This window comes from Elaeis guineensis, chromosome 1 (genome assembly GCF_000442705.2).
Source record: "Elaeis guineensis isolate ETL-2024a chromosome 1, EG11, whole genome shotgun sequence".
Lineage (NCBI taxonomy): Eukaryota > Viridiplantae > Streptophyta > Magnoliopsida > Arecales > Arecaceae > Elaeis > Elaeis guineensis.
Window position 1 is genome coordinate 120536136 of NC_025993.2, and position 22110 is coordinate 120558245.

At 37.6% G+C, this 22110-nt stretch overlaps 1 protein-coding gene across 1 annotated transcript in view; it reads right to left on the reverse strand.

Annotated features, from left to right (window-relative positions):
* Positions 1–20469, reverse strand: part of LOC140859496 (cysteine-rich receptor-like protein kinase 10) — a 73322-nt gene extending 52853 nt beyond the window's left edge. The window contains exon 1 of the mRNA XM_073261465.1: positions 19679–20469. Coding sequence (XP_073117566.1) covers positions 19679–20021 — 343 coding nt within the window. The 5' untranslated portion in view covers positions 20022–20469. The remainder of the gene's footprint in view (positions 1–19678) is intronic.
* Positions 20470–22110: the final 1641 nt, after the last annotated feature.

Sequence of the window (22110 nt, forward strand, 5' to 3'; positions counted from 1 at the left end):
TTTCCATCAAGGGAGAGAGGAAGGAAAGATTGATGGATTATATGTAAAATTAAGTCTCGAGTCATTCATTACGAGCTCGAAGAAGAAGAAGAAGAACCCCATTTAGTAGAATACTTTTAGAAGGATGAAATATTAGGAGTTCATTAGCCTTTAATAGATGCATAGTTGGATGCTTCAGAAATACTCCTACATAATGGACAACATGAGGAGGTAGATCATACTGAGTTTGTTTTAAAGGGCAATCCTACCCAAGAAAGTGAAGAAGAGGAAGAAGAGGAAGAAGTGAAAGAAGAGGAGGAAGAAAAAGAATCAGAAGAAGAATCTGATGGATACTAAACATCTAAAGAGGCCGATGAGTAGTCGACCCCAGAAAAGAAGGAGCCGACCTCAAGGTCAAAGGAGTCAACTATGGGATGTTGGAGAAGAGTGACATGCAGCAGGAGTCGACCCTAGGTCTGGAGGTGTCAACTCTTGAATAATCAGAGTTGACCCTAGGACGGATGGAGCAATTTTTATCTTTATGGTGTGCTTGTTTTATTTGCTTTTTATACTTGCATTGTATTATTTCAATTATTATATTGCTTGCCATAATTATATAATTAATCTATGAATCTGTTTATTTTTATTTTTAGAGATTATAGGATGACTACTTCAAGAGGATGGAGCTATGCTAGCCGAGGAGAGAGCTCTAGAGGATAGAGCTCTAGAGAAGATAGTTCTCGTGTGGGCAGCTCATATGGTTCTGCAGCACCTACACCATGGGGAAAACTCTAACATTTTATAAATTCTCTATTAGATTATTTTATCTTTTATTATCCAATATAATATTCTTTATGACCTTTTGCTACTCTCATGTTCGAATGATATGAGATCACCATTGATGCCACAGTCACACAGAGTAGCGGCCAGCTCTCAACCTTAATGCCGTCGTAGAGGACCCATGCGGCTCGTGGCACCTTTGATTCGACTAGAGGATCGAGAGCTCATGTACATTCAGAGTCGCTCATAAGTATTAGATCTTCGAGAAACATATTTAAAATTTTTTATCTATTTTAGAATCAATATTTGTTACTCAAAATTAATTTTGCAGGATATTTAGGGAGCCTGAGGTGTCTCGTGTGGTTATTGAGATCATCTGACGATTGATGTCTAGATCGATGAACGAGTTCTCCAATTGGCCATCAAGGGCTCATGACGCTGCATGAGAGATGTTTGTGGTAAGTCAAAAATGTTTAATTTTTAAATTTACTATACATTAGAATATTTGTATTCTATTTATTAATATATGTCATCATTTATTTATTGTCATACTCCCAATTCGAGACTCTTGAGGATAAGGAGGCCGATCGTCAAATCTTCGAGGAGGTTGCCACACGTATAATTCGAGATGGGCTATACCAACTCATGCAAGCCGCCATTGAATTCTCCAGTTCTAAGTTATCACTAGACTGGAAGTCTTTTACAGATCATTGGATGCGGACGGATGTGTAGGAGGCCTTTTGTGACTAGTGGAGTAGTGAAGAGTACTCTGATAGATGACAAAGAATCTGATAGAATCAGACTGCCCAATAGATCCGATCAAATATATTGATGGCTCCATTGGCACACATATTATAGCAGATAGATTGATAAAAATTTTAGACTTATATTAATCTCATATTTAGTTGATCATATGTTAGTTTTTATTAACTTGATTTCTTTATTTATTCTAGATGCGGCAGCTGGATCATGTACCATGGTAGCTGTAATTGTGGGAGGCCACATACCAGTCTAAGAGGATTGGTGATTACTTAGATTCTAGGTCCAGATAATTTATGATAAAATAAAATATTATTTATTAAATTTTTATGCATACTGATATATATAATAGCACTAATAAATTTTTAAACTGTATAGACAGATTATACGGAGTACGTTGTAGTATGGCATGGTGAGGACCCATCCTCTTACCTCTTTGTGACCTTGAGGGATGGCTCTGGGCCACCGAAAGGGTTAGTAGGAGCTGGGTCATAGGGTTTGGGCACAGTTTGGATTCTCCAGCAGCTCGCTGGTCTTCAACATCCTCCTCTCAGGTCTCAACGATCCAAACATGGGGTGATACATATGTCGAGGAGGTCATGCACAGGCTTTTTTGCCAACAACCTTAGAATTTTTGAGACATCGTCCATGACATGATTGTTGAGATTTTTTGAGATCCATATCTGGAAAATCAACTGAGCTTATTGTCACAGTCATCATAGCAAGTAAGTCAAGTAATATTAATAATTTTTTTATTTTTTTTAAATTTTTATATTTAGAAGCTTCACATAGTTAGGTTTGAGTCGGAGGAAGGGAATCTCAGGGTTAAAAGTTAATCTACCTATTCGATGGATGGGATGGTGGTGTATATACATCTATATCATCAAATGAAACATATAAGAATAATCTGTTCAAGAATCAGAGGAGTATATCAAAATATACCCCTCCATATCGATTTAGACTTGAGGCAGGAGAGAGAAATACTAGGAGGTCAAAATTCAATCTAACTATCTGATGAATGGATTAGAGGTGTCTATAACTTTGTATCAATGAATAAAATATGTAAGAATAATTTGTTTGAGAATTGAAGGAGTATATCAAAATATATCCATCCGTGCCAGTCTAGACTTCAAACAGGAGGGAGGGAGTATCTAGAGGATCAAAATTCAACTTAACCATCTGATAGAGTACTAGCTGGAGGCGTCTATAGCTCTGTATCATCGAATAAAATATGTAGAAATAATCCATTCAAGAATTGAAGTAGTATATCAAAATATATCCCTCCGTAAAAGTTCAGGCTTAAGGCACATCAATTGCAATAGTTTTACAGTTTCAATTAAACTAGTTCTAAAGTTATTAATAATATTTTATTTTTTTTTTTTATAGGATCCTGGGATATCTGGCTCTCATCTACCTACTACTACAGAGAATGTACAGGAGCAGGAGGAGGAGGAGGAGGAGGAGGACGATCTCTGTTGATTTTTTTTAAAGTTTTGATATAATGTATTTGAAGTTTAAGCAATATTATTTGTATAATTTAATTTAAATATAATATATAATATTATTTTTTATTTATGATGGTGATAGTTAATATTTACTTCGTATAATGTCTGTAAATAAATGTTGCTTGTTAATTTAATTATAATGGATTTTAGTAGATATAATTGCTTGTTAATTAAATTATAATAGATTTTAATAAATATAATGGCTAAAAATATATTTTTTTAAAAAAATATAATTATTAGCAATGGCTGTAGCGATAGAAATACCGTCGCTAAAGATATTAGCGATGGTTATTAAAGACAGAATGTCGTCGCTAATATTATTTTTTAAATTTTTAATTTTAAATCTGAAAAATATTATAAGTGATGGAAAGCCATCGCTAATTGCCGTCTTTAATACCATTATGAGTGATGGCTCCATTGTCGTCGCTAATAGCATTAGCGACAGCATTCCCATTATTAGCGACGGTGATTGCTCATCGCTAATAATGAATTTTCTTATAGTGAGATCATTTAAGCATCCTCTCAATCCTCTCTCTAGCAATTAAAGAGGAAGTCAAAGCATTTAAGAAGCTTTCTCAGCAACTTCCATGAGTTTCAAAGAGTTTTTATTTTTGAGATTTAATTTATTTATCCATGTATTAATTGCTTTGCAACAAGTTTCTTGGGGATTAAGGCTAGTCCAAGTCTAGAATTGGACGTGTGTAATTAACTAAGTCTTGGATCCTTACTTGAGAAACTTTTGGTTGATGAGCTTGAGCAAAGCCAACTAGGTCTGATTGTGAGCCTAGAAAAACTATCAGATTGTAGTCTTGAGAATTATAGTTGAAATCTCAAATGGGAGGTCTTAAGCAGTAGATGTAGGTACTGAGTTTAGTATTGAACTGCTATAAACTTCTTGTATTGGAATTGTATGTTTATTTATCTTTGCTTTCTACTGCTATATTTATATTTTCTTTAAGTACATCTTAAGCACACTTATAATTGGTAGTTAGAGCGTATATTTGCTTTTAATTTTTAAAGAATCCAATTCATCCCTCCTCTTAGGTTGCTATCTCTAGGTAATAATCATCGAGGTTATCCGAGTCCTTATCCTCTTGATTGGATTCGGAAAGATGTTAAAGATCACCAAAAACTATACCTTCAAGTTTGCTATCACTGAGAGGTACTTTGATGAGGTAACTTATGAAGTAGGTTTTTCAGATGTTTGCCATATTATCCTTGAGAGCTCATACTTTTGGGGTCGATATGCAATCTTTAATTTATAGGTGATAGAGGAAGTATCATCTCGCAAATGATGGGAACGAGTCCATGATCAATGCATTTAAAACATAAGAAAATGTAGACCTCATGGCTATTTTCTAGGCAAAGTGACTTGTTAATGCTTCCAGCAAGTCCATGCTGATGGTACGAAAAGCCAATACTCCTGATAAGTGACCAAACTCTTGTCCCTTAGTTCCACTAATTGATAATCGAGATTGAGATTATGGAGGAGTCACTATAGTCATCTTTCCTGAGAATAGCACAAAGCATCTTTACCACAAATTCTAGATAGGGGAGCAAACCAAGTGATATTTTGGGATTTGAGAACAAAGAAGATAAGGGCTAGAAACTATCTTCGAGCAAAACTAGATAGTTTAATCATGAGATAGGGAATCAAGCATTTTTCTCATTAGATATGTGTCCTAGAAGTCAATTATTGGTTGACATATTTTGTAATTTCAGGACTTAATCTTGTACTAGTAATATTTTTATTATTAATAAAGAGCTTTTTCATTCCAATTATATTTATGTGTTCAAAATTTATCCGAGAAATTAACAAAGATGATTTTTATATATTCTCAAAGTATTGAGAATTTGATATATATATTTATTAGTGGTTAGTTTTTAAATACTCTCGATCAAAGGATCGTCACAGAGGACAGTGATTAATCCATTCGAGATTGGTATATGGTTCACCTCCCTTATGAGCAAACGAGTCTCCGATCTGTAATGTAGGGATACTGGGATGAGGATGCGAATGGTTGTTAGAGAATAACTTGTACTGAGCGTGACCAATATGAGAAACCACTTAGATATCTACTCACTCATCAGTGGTCTTTTCGATGCTGCAGTGGTGTGAGTGATCTTTTGACCTGCAGTATCATCGGCTATTTACAGCGAGACTACTAAGTTTGACTGTATATTTTCTTGGTTCCTAGCCATTCGGATCTTTGCTGTGTATGTTGGCTACAGTAGGTTCAAGTTCGCTATTTGGAGTAGGATGCACCTAGATAAAATATATCGACCGTGGTAGAAAAGAAAAAATCCTTTGCAATTCATAAGACTGAGTTCAAAAAGTCTTTGGCCAAAGTATGTATGAATACTGAAATTTTTTTTTATGAGATTCATAAATGAACTCGAGTCAAGTCAATCTAGTATATGACTAACGATGAGATCTGACGAGTTTTTCATGACCTCCATCAAATCAGGACTCACAATAGAAGGACTAAATCATACGATAACTGCACCTAAAGGTTCACACTTTTATTCTAGTAGATTATCGCTACATACTGCTAGAAATCACTGATGGATTGTGGGACTCATCGGATGTCATCTTGATGATCGATGATCCTCAAAGGATAGAGTTAAAATTATTCCAACCCATCCAAAGAAGTTTTGATGAAATTATCATAGAGATCATAATATATCTCACTACTAGATAGAATAAAACCTATGGGGTTACATTTTCTTAAGAAATTTAAGCTTGAATTTACCAATTGAGCTTATGAAGTTCTAATTAGATTAGAATCTATTGAAATCCTAGTGGATTTAAGAGAACCATGCTAGCACATGGTTAAACCTAATTCTTCTCAGGACTTCAATTGGATCAAGTCCATTGCATTGAACCTAACCTAAATCTATTAGGGTTTAGCTGGGTGCCTAATTGTGAGCCCAAGAGGATTAGATCATGTCAATGAATTAGCGATCTAATCTCCTCCTTATCTCCTTGATATTTTTTTTTGAAGTGGAGAATTGATGGAAAGAAGAGATGGCGCCATCCTCTCTTTTTGGAAGGTCCAAGGGGCGCCAACCTCTTGGATGGAATGAGGACGAGAGAGGAACCCCCCCTCCTCTTGGTTTGGTGTGGAAGGAGAGAAAGAGAGGGGCCACGCCCCCTCTCTTGCATGAAAAAACCCTACATGGGGTGCCAAGGGTTGGCACCCCAACTACCTGCCTCTCTTGATGAGGGGCATCTAGACAGTCTGCTTATTTTGACTGGGGTGCCCCATCTGCTTACCAAAAGAGGTTAAGATCCTACGAATTAAGGTTGATTTTAATAAAAAATAATTAGATTAAAAAAGATAAAAATTTTTATGAGATAAGGACTAGCCTTTTTAAGTTGATTGGTTTTTGATTTGGATCAAAGAAGGGTCTATATAAAGAGATAGTCTCTTAGGAATTTTGTGAATTCAAAACTCATCCTCTCTCCTCTCCATGCCTCATCCTCTCTCCCTTTTCTCTTTTCCATGTCCAAGGGTCTCTTCTACAGCAAGGAACAAGGAGAAGAAGGCTGTAGTTCAAGGGTTGAAGTTGTAGTCAAGATCAATTGCTGATCAAGATTCAAAGAGGTAAAGATCCTACTTGAAGAAGAAGGGTCTACCATGAGAAAAAGAATTCAAGGTTGATCTCGATGGATACATATAGAGACCAAACACGTGCACAGCTCAAGAACCTTCAAATCTGAGATCATCGAAAGTGGAATATTTCTACCCCCGCAAAGGTATTGAGATTTGATCTCATCTTTAATTTTATTTTTAGATTTTATGCATATCTTTATTTCTAAACTTAGATAGGATTAGATATGATCTAATGCATGTGAAGTTTAAAGGGCTTAACCCAGTTCTTTTCCGCTGCTATTCAATAATTTTTGAAATCTATGCATGCATCCTATCCAGTTTTCTAACAGTGGTATCAGAGTCACTAATTTTTAAAGACATATATAATTTAATTTTTATCTTAGATCTAAAAGTTTTGTTAATTTAAAATTGATCTTGTGCTGGTATAAGTTTGTCCTGGCATAGGGTTTACCCCTTATATTAAAAAGATTGTCCTAGCATAAGATTGATCGATTTTGAAAACTATTTTTGAAATAATTAAATTAATCTTTTAGATTTAAAATTAACATATATGATATGTCTTATTTTATGTTTAGATTTGAAATTAGAATGATTAAATATTCACATCAAACTGGTATAAGGTTGTCTTGATATAGGGTTTATCCTCTATATTAAAAATATTGTCCTAGTTTGATGCAAATTGATTTTTTAAAAAATATTTTCAAAATATTTTAATTATTTTTTTAGATCTAATTATATATGTATTTGATATATATATTTTTTTAAATCTAAAATTTAATATATATATATATATATGATATATGTTTATAGTTTAGATCTGAAACTATATATATGTGATATATGACGTTAGGTTTAGATTTGAAACTGTTTCAAGATCATAAGCTACTAATGTATGTAATGAAATATAATCTAAAAATTATTTTTAGAATATAAAAATTATATTAGTGTATGAGAGTATGGGTTGAAGAAATTAGGTCCAGTGATCAAACTACAATTAGGATAAATTGATTAGATCAGACTAGAACCCGTCATCGATTTTGAGCAGTTGATTGAACCTAATCAATAGTTGATTAGGATTAGGTCAAAGGGCTTAAAGTTGAGTTTAGTTATAGTTGACCGTATCGATTCATATTTTAATATCAGTTGATTAACTCAAGATCAAATTTGGCTCAGTGGTTTGGATCCATTTCAATAGGTTAACCTGATCGATTCTAATCGATCAATTTAGATTGTAACGCCAGTATCTAGATGGTGGTTATTTAATTAGTTTTGTTGTTTGATCTGATCAATTTTGATTGGTATCTAAAAAGGGCAACGGGAGGATCCTCACTCATCTTAATTTATCTGGCTATTTTGAAAGATTTAGTTTTGCACTAGGTTACTTGTTGACTCAAGTTCACCCACATCGACTAGGCTGGTCAGACATGTGGATGTGCTGACCTAAATTTGATCAGTCGGATATCAGATCTTCTAATTTAGAAGAGACTTAAATCTAAATCTTTTCACTAAATATTAAATCTAGAGATCTTCCATCGTTATAGAGATGCAGATGCCTTCCTAGCGTTGATCATTCTTGGCTAGTTATGATGGTTCAATTGCATCGAGAAGGTACAACCACTTTATTGATATTTGATATCTTGAGGTAAAGATGAGGTTGGGCCCAATAACTATTAGGTGAGGATCTCAATGATGGCTTTGCATCCGCTGGTGAACAATGGGTCTGACTTAACTAAGAAACATGTCAATAACTGTTAGGTAAGGCCACAGGACTTAGAGACCAAGCTCACTGCATCTCGGTTAGTGAAGCAATGGATAAAGTATTATCCACTCATTGGTCTATGCTCACCAATAACTGTTAGATAAGGTGTGTATAGATTAATGGGACTGCAGTATCTACTTAAAATCGATTGCGTATAGGTTTTCATTTCTCCATCCGAGGAGTGTGGAAGATTTGAAAAAATAGTAAGAGCCTTGTTTATTTTTAAAGTCTCTAGAATAAATATTTTTATAAGTATAAATATTTAACTAAAAATTATTCTCTCTACAGATAACCATGTCGAGTTTCAATCTCTTAGCTCGTATCCTTGATACCAATAGGTTGACTGGTACAAACTATAAAGACTGACTTCAAAATTTGAGAATCATTCTCAGTTCTGAGAAACTTACTTATGTCCTTGATCAGGATGTGCCTGTGTTACCAGCTCATCCATCCCCTAATCAAGGAGCCACACTTGAGAAGTGGATGGATGAAGATAACAAGGCAAATGTGTTATATTTTAGCGTTCATATCCAATGATCTTCAACGACAGCATGAAGATATGAGGACTGTCAAAGAGATGTTGACTCACCTGTAAGAGTTGTATGGTAAGCAGAGTCGCATAGCTCGCTTTGAGGTCTCTTGAAGACTATTTAGAGCGAAAATACATAATGGATAGTCCGTCAATGATCATTGTTTGACAATAATCAAAGGCATCGAGGAGCTTCAGAAGCTCGGCATGAACATGGTCAAGGAATTACAGATAGATTTGATCCTCCAGTCTCTTCCTGATTCGTTTGGACAGTTCATCATGAACTATCATATGAATAAAATTGATAGCATTTTGTCTGAGTTACTGAACATACTGGTAACAATAAAAGGCACCTTGAAGAGTTCAAGGGATACAGTTCTGACAGTAGAGTGAACTTCCTTTAAGAGAAAATTTTCTTTCAAGAAGAAGAAGAAGCCTATAAAAAAGCAAAAGAATAAGGCCAAGTCTAAGAAGCAGGTTCCAAAGAAGGTTGATCATAAAGAAAAGTGTTTTCATTATAATGTCGAAGGTTACTGGAGAAGAAACTGTCCGACCTACCTTGCAACTGTCAAGAGTAGGAAGAAGGATGGGCCTTCTGAAGGTATGTCTGATATATTCATTATTGAAACTAATCTAACAGTTTCCTCTTCTTCTAGTTGGGTTCTTGATTCTGCTTCAAATGCTCATTTATGCACTTCTATGCAAGGTCTTGAAGAAGTGAGAGGGCTGAGAGAAGATGAGATCACTCTTCGGGTCGACAATAGAGTAAGGGTTGCTACTGTAGCCATCAGGACCTATCCTCTGTGATCATCGTTAGAAATTAGTTTAATTCTTAAAGACTGCTATTATGTACCTATAGCCAGTAGAAATTTAATTTCTATTTCTGTGCTGGCATAGAATAATTATAATTTTTATTTCAATAAAGATATGTGTTCGATTTATTTTGAAAATAAAGTTGTTACATATATTTTTTTGATTGATGATCTTTATCATTTGCATATGGATGCGAGTGTCAATATTAATGAGTAAACTATGAATGCCATAGGATCTAAGAGACTTAGAGATAGGATTAGCTAAAAATATCTGTGGTACCTTAGGTTAGGCCATATAGGAGAGGATAGACTCAACAAACTGGAGAAAGATGATCTTCTCAGACCATTGACTTCCGAGTTTTATCTAGTTTGTTAATCGTGTCTTCAAGAAAAAATGGTTGAGCCACCCTTTGTGGGATAAGATGAAAAGGCCACTGAGATATTAGTCCTGGTACACACTGACGTGTGTGGTCCATTCGATGTATAAGCCAGGGGTGGCTATGTTTACTTCATAATTTTTATCGATGATTATTCATGGTATGGGTTTATGTATTTGATGTACCGTAAGTCTGAAGCTTTTAAAAAGTTCATAGAGTTCAGACAAGAAGTAGAAAGATAGACCAAAAAACCCATAAAGATTTTTCGATTAGATCGAGAAGGAAAATACCTTAGTGGAGAATTTCGGGCCTATCTCAAGGATAATGGCATAGTGTCATAGTGGGTACCTCTAGGGACACCTTAGCTCAATGGGGTATCCGAAAGGAAGAATCAGGTCCTATTAGATATGATCCGATCCATGATGAGCTTCACAGATCTTCCTATCTTTCTCTGGAGACATGCATTACTTTATACGATTCATGTTTTGAATCAGATTCCCTTTAAATCTATTCCTTCCACACCATACGAGTTATGGTATGGTAAGAAACCAAATCTTGGGTACCTCAAGATTTGAGGATGTCTGGCCCATATCAAGTGACAGTAGAAGGATAAGTTAGAGGCTAGATCCTTTAGAGCTCGCTTTATAGAGTATCCTAAGAAAACCATAGGATACTACTTTTATCTTTCTGAGGATCACAATGTAATTATGAGCCGTCATGCCGTCTTCTTAGAAAAATAGTTCATCCAAGATGGAGGCAGTGGGAGGAAGATTGAGCTCAAAGAGAAAGTCTTTGAAGAATATCAAGTCCAAGAACCTGAACCCAGTAATGAGCCAATAGATGTGGTACCTCCTCTACCTTGTAGATCAAGTAGGATCTTCTGTCTTGCTGAAAAGTACTTAGGTATTCTTACAGAAGATTTAGATGAAGCATTCCTTATAGGAGATAGGGACATTAGAAATAATCTCAAGACTTACAATGAAGCAATGTTAGATATTAACTCCGAGAAATAGATGGAAGCGATGAAGTCAGAAATTGACTCCATGCATTCCAACCAGGTTTGATCCTTAGTAGATCCACCTGAAGGTATTGTACCTATTAGGTATAAATGAATTTATAAAAAAAAATTAGATCGGATGGTAAGGTAGAGACCTATATGCCAAGGCAAGTTGCAAAAGGTTACAGTCAATGCGAAGGCATTGACTATAATGAAACTTTTTCATCCGTGGCCATGCTAAAATCCATCCATACTCTGCTTGCAATAGCAGCTTTTCATGATTATGAAATTTGACAGATAGATGTGAAAACTGTCTTCCTATATAGATATCTTAGGAAAGATATCTATATGGAGCAGTCTTTAGGTTTCACATCTAGTGATAGTGATCACAAGGTCTGCAAGCTGCAAAGGTCCACATATGGACTCAAACAAGCATCTTGGAGTTAGGACACTCGCTTTAATAATATAATCAAAATATTTGATTTCATCAAAAATGAGGAGGAGCCGTATGTGTATAAAAAGATCAGTGAGAGTGCTATCATATTTTTCGTATTGTACGTGGATGACATCTTCTTGATTGAGAATAATATTTTCATACTGATATCGATCAAAGTATGGTTGTTAAAAGAATTCATCATGAAAGATCTAGAAGAAGCTTCCTACATTCTTGGTATAAAGATCTATAAAGATAGATCTAAGAGAATGATAGGACTCGCACAATGAATGTACATAGAGGAGGTGTTGAAGCGGTTCAGCATAAAAAACTCTAAGAGGAGACTTTTGCCCCTTAGACATAGCATTCATCTCTCCAAGAAAATATACCCAAACACACCTGAGGAGGTCCAATACATGAGCAAGATCCCTTATGCTTCGATAATAGGGAGCCTCATGTATGCATGTTATGTACACAACTTGATATAGCCCTTGTTATGAGTGTCACGAGCAGATATCAGGTGAATCCAGATGAAGAACACTGGATTGCTGTGAAAAATATCTTTAAGTACTTTAAAAGAACTAAGAATTTGCTATTGATCTTTATTGGAGGATCAAAGCTGAAAGTTAAAGGATACACCGATTCAAACTTCATGACTGATGTCAGTGATAGAAAGTCTTCATCGGGGTGCATCTTCTGATATAATGATGGTGCAGTTAACTAAAAGAGTTCTAAGCAGCCGATCATTGTAGATTCGATCATAGAAGTCGAGTACATCGCCACCTCTAAAGCTGCTAAGGAAGCTTTTTGGTTTAAGAAGTTCATTGTGGAGCTGGATGTGATGCCATCATATATCATTGCACTATACTGTGATAACAACAGTAGCATAGCTCTTGCTAAGGAGCCCAGATCTCATCAGAAGTCCAAGCATATAAGGCAGTGGTTTCACATAATACATGAATATCTCGAAAAGAAGTTCATCGAGGTGCAAAGAGTTGACTTCGTGCAGAATATAGTGGATCTGCTGACCAAGTCTCTTAGCCAGCAAAAGACCAAAGCTCACCTTGAGAAGATGGATCTTAGGTATATGGCCAATTGACTTTAGATCAAATGGAAGTTTGTTAGATATGTGTCCTAGAAGCCAATTGTTAGCTGACACATTTTATAATTTTAAAGCTTAATCTTGTACTTGTGATATTTTTATTATCAATAAAGAGCTTTTTCATTTCAATCATGTTTATGTGTCTATGATTTGTCTTAGAAAGTAACAAAGATGATTTTTATATTTTCTTAAAGTATTGAGAATTTGAGACATATATTTATTAGTGGTTAATTTCTAAATGCTTCCGATCAAAGAATTGTTATGGAGGACAGTAATTAATCCATTCGAGATCGATGCACCGTTCATCTCTCTTATGGGCAGATGAGTCTTGGGTTTGCAGTGTAGTAACATTGAGATGAGGGTACAGATGGTTGTTAGAGAATAACTTGCACTGAGCGTGATCAACACAAGAAACTATTTGGATGTCTACTCACTCATCAGTGATCTTTTCGATGCTGTAGTGGTGTGAGTGGTTCTTTGACCTGTGGTGTCATTGGCTATTCACAATGAGGCTACTGAGTTTGACTGTATATTTTTTTGATCCCTAACCATTCGGATCCTTACTGTATATGTGGGTTATAATAGGTTCAGGTTCGCTGTTTAGAGTAGGATACACCTAGATGGAATCTATCCATCTTGAAAAAAAAAGAGAAGTCCTATATGATTTGCAAGATTGAGTTCAGGAAGTCTTTGACCAAAACAAATGTGAATACTGAAATTTTTTTTTACAGAATTCACAAATGAACTCGAGTCGAGCCAATCTAGCATATGACTGACGATGGGGTCTGATGAATTCTCCATGACCTCCGTCAAGTCAGGACTCACGATAGAAAGACTGAATCATACAATAACTGCACCTAGAGGTTCATACTTTTATTTTACTGGATTGCCACTACATACTGCTAGATATCACTGGTAGATTGTGGGACTCATCGGACGTCATCTTGATGATCGATGATCCTCGAAGGGTAGAGTTGGAATTGTTTCAATCCATTGAAAGAAGTTTTGATAATATTATGATGGAGATCATAATATATCTCACTACTAGATAGAATGGAACCTATGGAGTCACACATCAAGGGATGTAATCTTGAATTTATCAATTGGGTTTATAAAGTTCTAATTGGATTATGATTTATTAAAATCCTATTGAACTTAAGAGAACCATACTAGCATATGGTTAAATCTAATTCTTCTCAAGACTTCGATTAGATCAAGTCCATTGTATTGAACCTAATCTAAATTCATTAGGGTTTAACTGGGCATCTAATTGTGAACCCAAGAGAATTAGATCATGTCAATGAGTTGGCAATCTAATCTCCTCCTTATTTCCTTGATATTTTCTTTTGAAGTAGAGAATTGATGGAAAGAAGAGATGGCACCATCTTCTCTTTTTGAAAGATCCAAAGGGCGCCAACCTCTTGGAATGAAATGAGGAAGAGAGAGGAGCCCACCCCCTCCTCTTGGTTTGGCGTGGAAGGAGAGAGAGAGGGGGCCCACGCCCCCTCTCTTGCATGAAAAAATCCTAGATGGGGCACCAAGGATTGACACCCCAACTACCTGCCTCTCTTGATAAGGGATGCCCTGACAGTCTGTCTATTTTGATTGGGGCATCCTATCTGCTTACCAAAAGAGATTAAGATCCTATCAATTAAATCTGATTTTAATAAAAAATAATTAGATTAAAAAAGATAAAAATCTTTATGAGATAAGGACTAATCTTTTTAAGTTGATTGGTTCTTGATTTGGATTAAAGAAGAATCTATATAAAGAGATAGTCTTTTAGGATTTCAATTAATTGAATTTTATGAATTCAAAACTCTTCCTCTCTCCTCTCCATGTGTCATCCTCTCTCCCTTTTCTCTTTCCCACACCCAAGGGTTGGGTGTCCATCTTCTACACACCAAGAGTAGGGAAGGGTCTCTTCTACAGCAAGGAACAAGGAGAAGAAAGTTATAGTTCAAGGGTTAAAGTTGCAGTCAAGATCAATTGCTGATTAAGGTTCAAAGAGGCAAAGATCCTACTTAGAGAAAAAAGATCTATCACGAGAAGAAGGATTCAAGGCTGATCCTGATGGATACTTATAGAGATCGAATACGTGTGCAGCTCAAGGACCTTCAAATCTGAGATCATCAGAAGCGGTGTATTTCTATCCATGCAAAGGTATTGAGATTTGATCTCATCTTTGATTTTATTTTTAGATTATATGCATGTCTTTATTCTTGAGCTTGAATAGGATTACATATGATCTAATGTATGTGGGGGTTAAAGGGCTTAACCCAGTTCTTTTCTGCTGCTATTCAAAAGATTTTTGAAATCTATGCATTCATCCTATTTGGTTTTCTAACACTTCTTCAGTTCTGATATAGCAGGAGCTAAATCTCCTAAATAAGGAGAGTCCTAATCCAAAATTATCCTTAGACTCATAAATCATTTTAGCTATTATAGGTAGATCTTGATAGGATTCAGGAGCAAGATTCATTATATCAAGAAGTCAAATCACATGTTAAACTTCAAGAGACCATATTTTGATCATACGATGATCAATTGAGATAATCTTTTTTTTTTTAAATTAGATATATTTTTGAGATCTATAACTTTGGACCAACTCTAAAGAGTTTATTGGACAAAAATTTTATTTTTTTAGGTCTTGAAATAAGCTAGTCAAACTGAAGCTTTCCTTTTTAGGAAAGACTTTGAATGGATGTGTCTTTCAATCTATGAAAAATTAAGTAAAGCAATAGAAAGCAAAGTTGCTATAAAGTTGAGATCTATCTCTCGTAGAATTTTACTATTTTTTTTCATAATTTTTTATATTAGTCATTTTTTTTAGAGATTTAGTCCTATTTGAACCAGAAAGAAGAATTGATATGAATTGTTTAAAGATGGATCTTCTTTTAGAAACTAGAAAGAGGAATCCAATCTGAATTATACAAGGGTTGATCTCACTGTTATACATAGAGTCTATATATCTTAGTTTATGTGAATGGAGAATCAATGAAAGAAAAAGAGAGTTCAGTCCTACTTTTAAATTTTTTTTTTTTAGTTTTCTTTTGTGAGATTTGAATTGAGTGGGTTGAGAATAGGGCTGGAACTGAGCTGGGCTGGGCTGGGCCGGGCCATACTCTTGCCCGAGCCCGATCCGAAATAATTTTTTGGGCTTTGGATCGGGCTTAGGCCAGATTGTTTTTTGAGAAACTACTGGCCCGAGCCTAGGCCCGAGCCCAATTGGGCCAACCCGATGCCTCGCCTTCCCTTCACTGAGCTCCACTCATTGCCTGCATCAGGCTCCGCTCGCTGCTCGCATCGGACCTAACTCTATCCACAATCGCAGGGCTCCCACATGCATCTGCAAGTCTCTCTTCGACGACCACCGCTACGCCGACCCCCTCCTTCATGTTGAGATCGAGGTGCATCAGAGGAGAGAGAGAGGGGATGGAGGTAGAGATCTAGTTGTCAGGCAAGAGAGGCAGCCGATGTCAGCTGGAAGGGCACCGGTTCGACTAGAGAGGTGGTTGTCGATGAGATCGAGGATGTTGAGAAGGGGAAGAGAGGTGATGCAAGGGGGGATGGGGCCAAAGATCTGCTTCCAGTCGGCGAGGATGAGAGTGGTGAGGCAGGCGAGGTGGCAGATCTCAGGAGACATGCAGTCAAACATGATGCCTCCGGAGCGACCGGCGTGGGTGAGGATGGGGTCCTCGGACTCGTCGTGAAGGGCGATGTCGCGATGCGGCCAGTGGCGGGGTCGCAGTTAATGCTATACCAGTTAGGGCACGGACGAATGTGAACCGTGACAATTTGACTGACGAACCTTGGACCTGGAGTGGGGTGGCCAATAGGCAGTGGAGGTGGCCATAAAGAGAAATCCCAAAACTCCTCTCGGACGTTAGTGATGGGGCAAAACCAGAAATCAAAGATAGGAAGAAGAGGGGTTTAGGTTTTTAATCGTCCTTTTATTCTGATGGAGGAACGAAATCGAAGATTTATTGCACTCTTGAGGATCTAGCTTAATCGGGCCAACTCAGATGCTCATTGATTTAGGTCAATATAAATGGCTGAATCTATTTAAGATTGGGCTTAATCGGACTGACATTCAGGCTTGAGCCCGAGCCAGGGTCGGATCAAAGATAGGCCCAAGCCTGGCCTGAAAGAAAAATGGGATCTATATTTAGGCTCAAATCCAGTCTGAATTATTTTAGGTTAAGCCTAAAGTCCGATCCGAAGTCAATCTGGCTTGATGGGTCTCGGGCCAGCTCGGGCCCCTTTACAGTCTTAGTTGAGAAAAATCTTTCCTCTTTCTGATCGGATCAAAAAGAATGATCCACCTTCAAAGGCATGAGTCTACTATTGGATCACCCATCACATTGATCTCAAAATATTTCAAACTCTGTTATTCATCCACCTGCATAGACCTCAAGTGACCAGTGGATGATCTCAATGGTTGATTCATGCAAAGGAAGGTAAATTCTTCTTTTGCCTAAAGGATTCCACCTGATCCTTCTCCTCATATCCGCTGCAGAAGGATGGTAGCCTTTTTGTTTTGTTTCCCAACTCTCATGTCAATGAATATGTTTATTGTCATTAATTTCTCCAGGGCAGCCAGAACTACACAAAAAGAGAAAAATCTGTGGGAAAGGAAAGTCCAAGTTTCCTCTAACGTTCCCTTACTCTAGCAGCTAGCTGACGGTTCTTTGGTGTTGTTCCGTGTCATTGAAGTTACATTGGACTAGGGAACAAATACCATTTTAAGAGGGGGAAATGATTTCAGAAGCCTGGTGTCTACAAATATTTTTCTGTCACACTGGACTAATCTACTTCGGTAAGTTGTTGTTCTCTCACATCACTAGTGTACGGGCTCCATTAAAATAAGTTAATTACCACAAGGCGTATTGAGCCATTGAGCCAGGATGCATCACAGGGTTGCTTTCCAAAAAGACCTGCCAAACTTCCCAGGGAAACTGCACATATTGGTGGAACGCGAACTTCTTTGTGCACTGTAGGTGGCGTAGAAAATCCAACATGGAGTGCACCATCTCACCTGATTGATCCACGTTATTATTATTTTTCAATACGTATTTAATATCTATAAGTCAGTTTTTTCATTTAAAAATTTTATATAATAAAAATATTTTTGTTCTTTAAAAAATTATGACATTTTATATCCATATTATGACATCCGACATCTATAATATGCATAGAATATTATAATTTTTTCTAAAGAATCGGGACAATTTTATCATTCAAAATTTTTAAACAAAAAAACTGATCTGCAGATATTAAATGTGCGTTGAAAAGTGGTTGTATAAAAATGCCCCTCTTATATTATGATAATTTAGATCATATTATGACATCCTGAGATATATTACGCTATAGGATATCATAATTTTTTCTACAAAATAGAGGTATTTTTGTCATACAAAATTTTTAAACAAAAAGCTAACATGTAGGTATTTAATGCATATTGAAAAGTGATAACTACGTAAACCAATCGGATGAGGTGGTGCACTCATTTTCTACGCCACCTATCATGCACAAAGAATTTCTCTTGGTGGAAGGGAGATTAGTTGTCTTCTTTTGTGGGCCTCCTAAGAAATTAAGTCATGAAAGGGGCACGAGTTTTCTCGGAATTTTCCAATAGAATGACATGCATGACTGGCCGCCTTTGGACTCTTGGTATGTAAAAGTTGGTGACTAATTGTGATGTCCAAATTTACACCACGTGGCTCCATGGTCTATCTCATTTTCTTTTTTTTTTTTTTTGGATGAAAAGAAAGTATAACCTCCCTTATTTATTTATAATATAAGTAGGTTACATGAGAGACATAATAAGGTAGTAATCTATTCTAAACAAACTTATAAAGAGTGGAGAGTGCAAAGGAGGAAACGATGATGTTTCCTCATTTTCTTGTTGAAAAATAGAAGTATATAAAGCTTGGAGCACTTTTAGGATAATCATATGATAAATAACTTGGAGAACCATAAGTTTGAAATTGGAAAAAAAGAGAAATTGATTAAAGAAAATTATCATAAATAAAGATGTGTTAGTAATTATACAATGAAAGGAAATGCCCAAGAACCTTATGATTAGGCAAAAAGTCTAAACACAAGGTAACATATTTATCAGTTAACAAGTATTAAGAATTAAGGTGTCATGTGGCCTCACTTTTATTTTTTTAATTTACAATTTTCTAACAAATTGAAATTCAGTTTCCATTTTTCTTTCTTAAAATTGAAAATCTAAAATCTATTTGATAGTGAGTTTGGACTTTGTTAGTTGCTGTCCTGGTGGTGGTGGTGGCAATGGTGATGAAAGTGATGGTGACAACAGAAAAGGCAGATCATCATGGATGATTTAGATTTTTAATAAATTTAGAAATCGATGTTTTTTTCTCTCATAATTTCTAAAAGTTAGAATATTTTTTTTTTAAAAACCAAAAATGGAAATGAGGTTATCAAATACCACTTTTTGGTTTGTTTGTTTGTTTGTTTGTTTGTTTTTATTTTATTTTTTTTTGAAAAGAAAAGTGGGAGCTAGAAGGTGAGACCAAAGAGAGGCAAATATATTTCAATTTTGTTAACTCAAAAACACAATTCCAAATATATGGCAATGCAATCTAGGAAACCAGGAGGGGCAAAAATTTTTTACTAATCAATATATGCTTCTTTTATGTTAGTGTTTCTCATTAAGGATAGTCTGATAAGTCATGCTGTTTCCTTGTTACTTCTCACAAATTTATTTAACGAGAAAATATAACTTTAATTCCCTCAATCAGACAATGTAAATTTTTATCTACAAAAAGAATTTAGCAGGACTTTGTAAATTGATAGGATATTAAAGAGCTTTACACAGGATCGATCTATCTAGATATGGTATCAAGTAGATATTCAGGTTATTATAAAGAGCTTTAATTTAACCTAGGATTGCCCAACGTAAATATAATATCATGCGGTTGTTTACCCTTTTTGCGCATCGAACTGGTATTATCACAACCAGCTCTTCTGCTTCTAGCAAGGAGTGATGTTACTTACCTTTCTCTCCAGCGGTCGGCGAACCAAGCTGTCGGATGGATGTCCCGTCGTAGAACTTGTAGACCTCGTATCTAAAATTGCAGTCCACCCGTAACACCCTCCCCCCCGCCTTCTGACCTAACCACGCCGGTATCAAATTGAGTATCTCCTGAAGGCACTGCTGGCACCGGTCTGCCCCCAGGTCTGGCCTGCACTGCACCAGGCCGTATATCGTCGGAAAATCCGTCGTGAAATTCACCTCCCCGGTGGCGAACATCCTCGGCGTGTTGTACGCGGCCCAATCGGCTATAGTACTCAGAAGCTCGTTCACTAGGTTCGCGAACAGGGGAACGTCCGTCGTCATGTCGTTACCCCACACGACTATTTCCTTTGACGATTCTGTTGGCGATAGGGAAAGCTGGTTGGAATAGCGGAGGAGGCATGAATCGTACCAGACGACAGCTTCGATCGTAGAGGGGCAGAGGCTGACGATGCCATCAGAAGCTGTTTTGAGGCAGGAGATGCACAGGGAGGAGTTGACGTCTTCACGGCAGATAGGGTGAAACCATAGATCTGGTTGGGAAACTGGCCGATCGTGGTGCTGTTGAAGCCACCGGAGACGGCGGCGCTGGAGGTGAGAGAGAGGAGGAGGATGTCGAGGTTGGTCTTGTAGGTGCTGTTGGCTGTGTAGTTGCCGTTGCCGCAAAGTTGGCCGAGGAGTTCATTAGCGGCGACGGGATGGGAGTGGAGGAGGAAGAAGAGACTACACAGGAGGAAGAGTGCGGATGAGGAGGGGAGAGCAAGAAACATTGTTGGCGATACGTTGCAGTACACTGATTTATTGTTTCGTTTCTCTTAACGATATGATGCTGGTTGAAACACCGAGTACCGGATGATGGTGGTCAACCGTGGAAGAAGTTAACGCGTTGGATAGAAAGCTAGGGCCTAGGGACAAGGACAGCGATAATGAACTCCAATCGGGCCTGGTCAGCGAGTAAACAGCCGCCAGAGAAAATGCCCCATAAAAATAAAAAAACCTTGCACGATTTTAAAGTATTAAAAAAAATTAAAAAAATAAAATAGTCCGAAAGAAGTAGGACCGGAATTGGGCTTGTGTCTGTCTGAGGCCCATCGAATTGGGCCAATTTCGGACCGAATTTCGGATTTAATCCAAAATATTTCAAATTGGGTACGGATCTAAATATACGATCCATTTATTTTTCAAATTTTGTTTGGGCATACTTTTGGCTCGAGTTGAAATTCCAATCCGAATATCTGATCCGAGCCTAAAAATTTAGCCATTTAAGTCGAGTCTGAGTCATGACTCGTGAGTTAGTCCAATCTTAAATTCTTAATCAATTAGATTTAATTGATTAAAGTTAATTTTAGCTAATTTCTTAATTACTTTTAATTTAAGCGTAAAAGTTTTTATATTGCCGGCCCCGTTCGTCACTTCATCTCGGAGAGCCCTGGTCCTAGGCCCCCAGTCCGGTCATCCCGTCGGGTGTTCCTTCATCCCTCTCCCATCTTCCCGTGGGCTTCGATGGAAGAACATGGAAGCAGAGACGAGATCCCATCCATGGCCACCGGCGACGAGGCAGAAGTCAAAGCGGCGCAGAACTGAGGGTGCTCCTCGAATGCTATCCAGGTGAAGTAATCGACGGCGCCGGTGGAGACGAGGCTCTCGTCCTCGAAGAAGATGTTGAGCGGCGTCATACAGCTACTGCTGCCGGCGGCAACGGCGGCTGGTGAGGAAGAAGCTTCCCCTTTCTCATAGGCAAGCGCGGAGGCGAGCGTCAGGATCTGGCTGCGACGGCAGAGGAGGGCCTGGTGTCCGCCGTCCTCCTCCTCCTCTTGGTAGCCAAGGAGGTCTCGGAGATTCGACGAATGCTCTAGATTTCCTCCGGTGGATCGCCGCCCACGTCTGGCACGTCAACGGAGCCACAGCCCCTGCCAGCCTCGCGGCCGCCCCCGCCAATCCTTGACCGGTTCCATGCCATGCTCCGGGAGAGGGAGGAGGAGCCACGAGAGGCCACCGTTGAAGTCCCACCCCTGCCCCTCATCATCGGTGAGATCCTTCGCTTCAACGAGCTCCTCTCAAAGCTTACCTTCGAGTGTTTTTTTTTTGTCCTGGCTAGCCCAACCTAGTTCGGGCCAGGCTGAGGCCTGGGCTAGAGCTGGGCTTGAACTTGGATTTTTTAAAAATTTTTGGACTTAAGCTCGATCCGAAACTAATAATCAATTTCAGACGGGGCTCAGGTAGGGGTGTGGCCCGATCTGACTCATTTCCAGTCCTAAAAAAAGATTGATGGAAGTCAGACTTAATTAAGGCTGCTGGAAACTATTCGCTCTTATTTAAAGACCTCCCTCAGTACTAAATCCTCCACCCCTCAAAGCACTGTCGATCATCGATTGCTGCTGCCTTTTCCCTCCCCTTCTTCTTTGAAGCTACC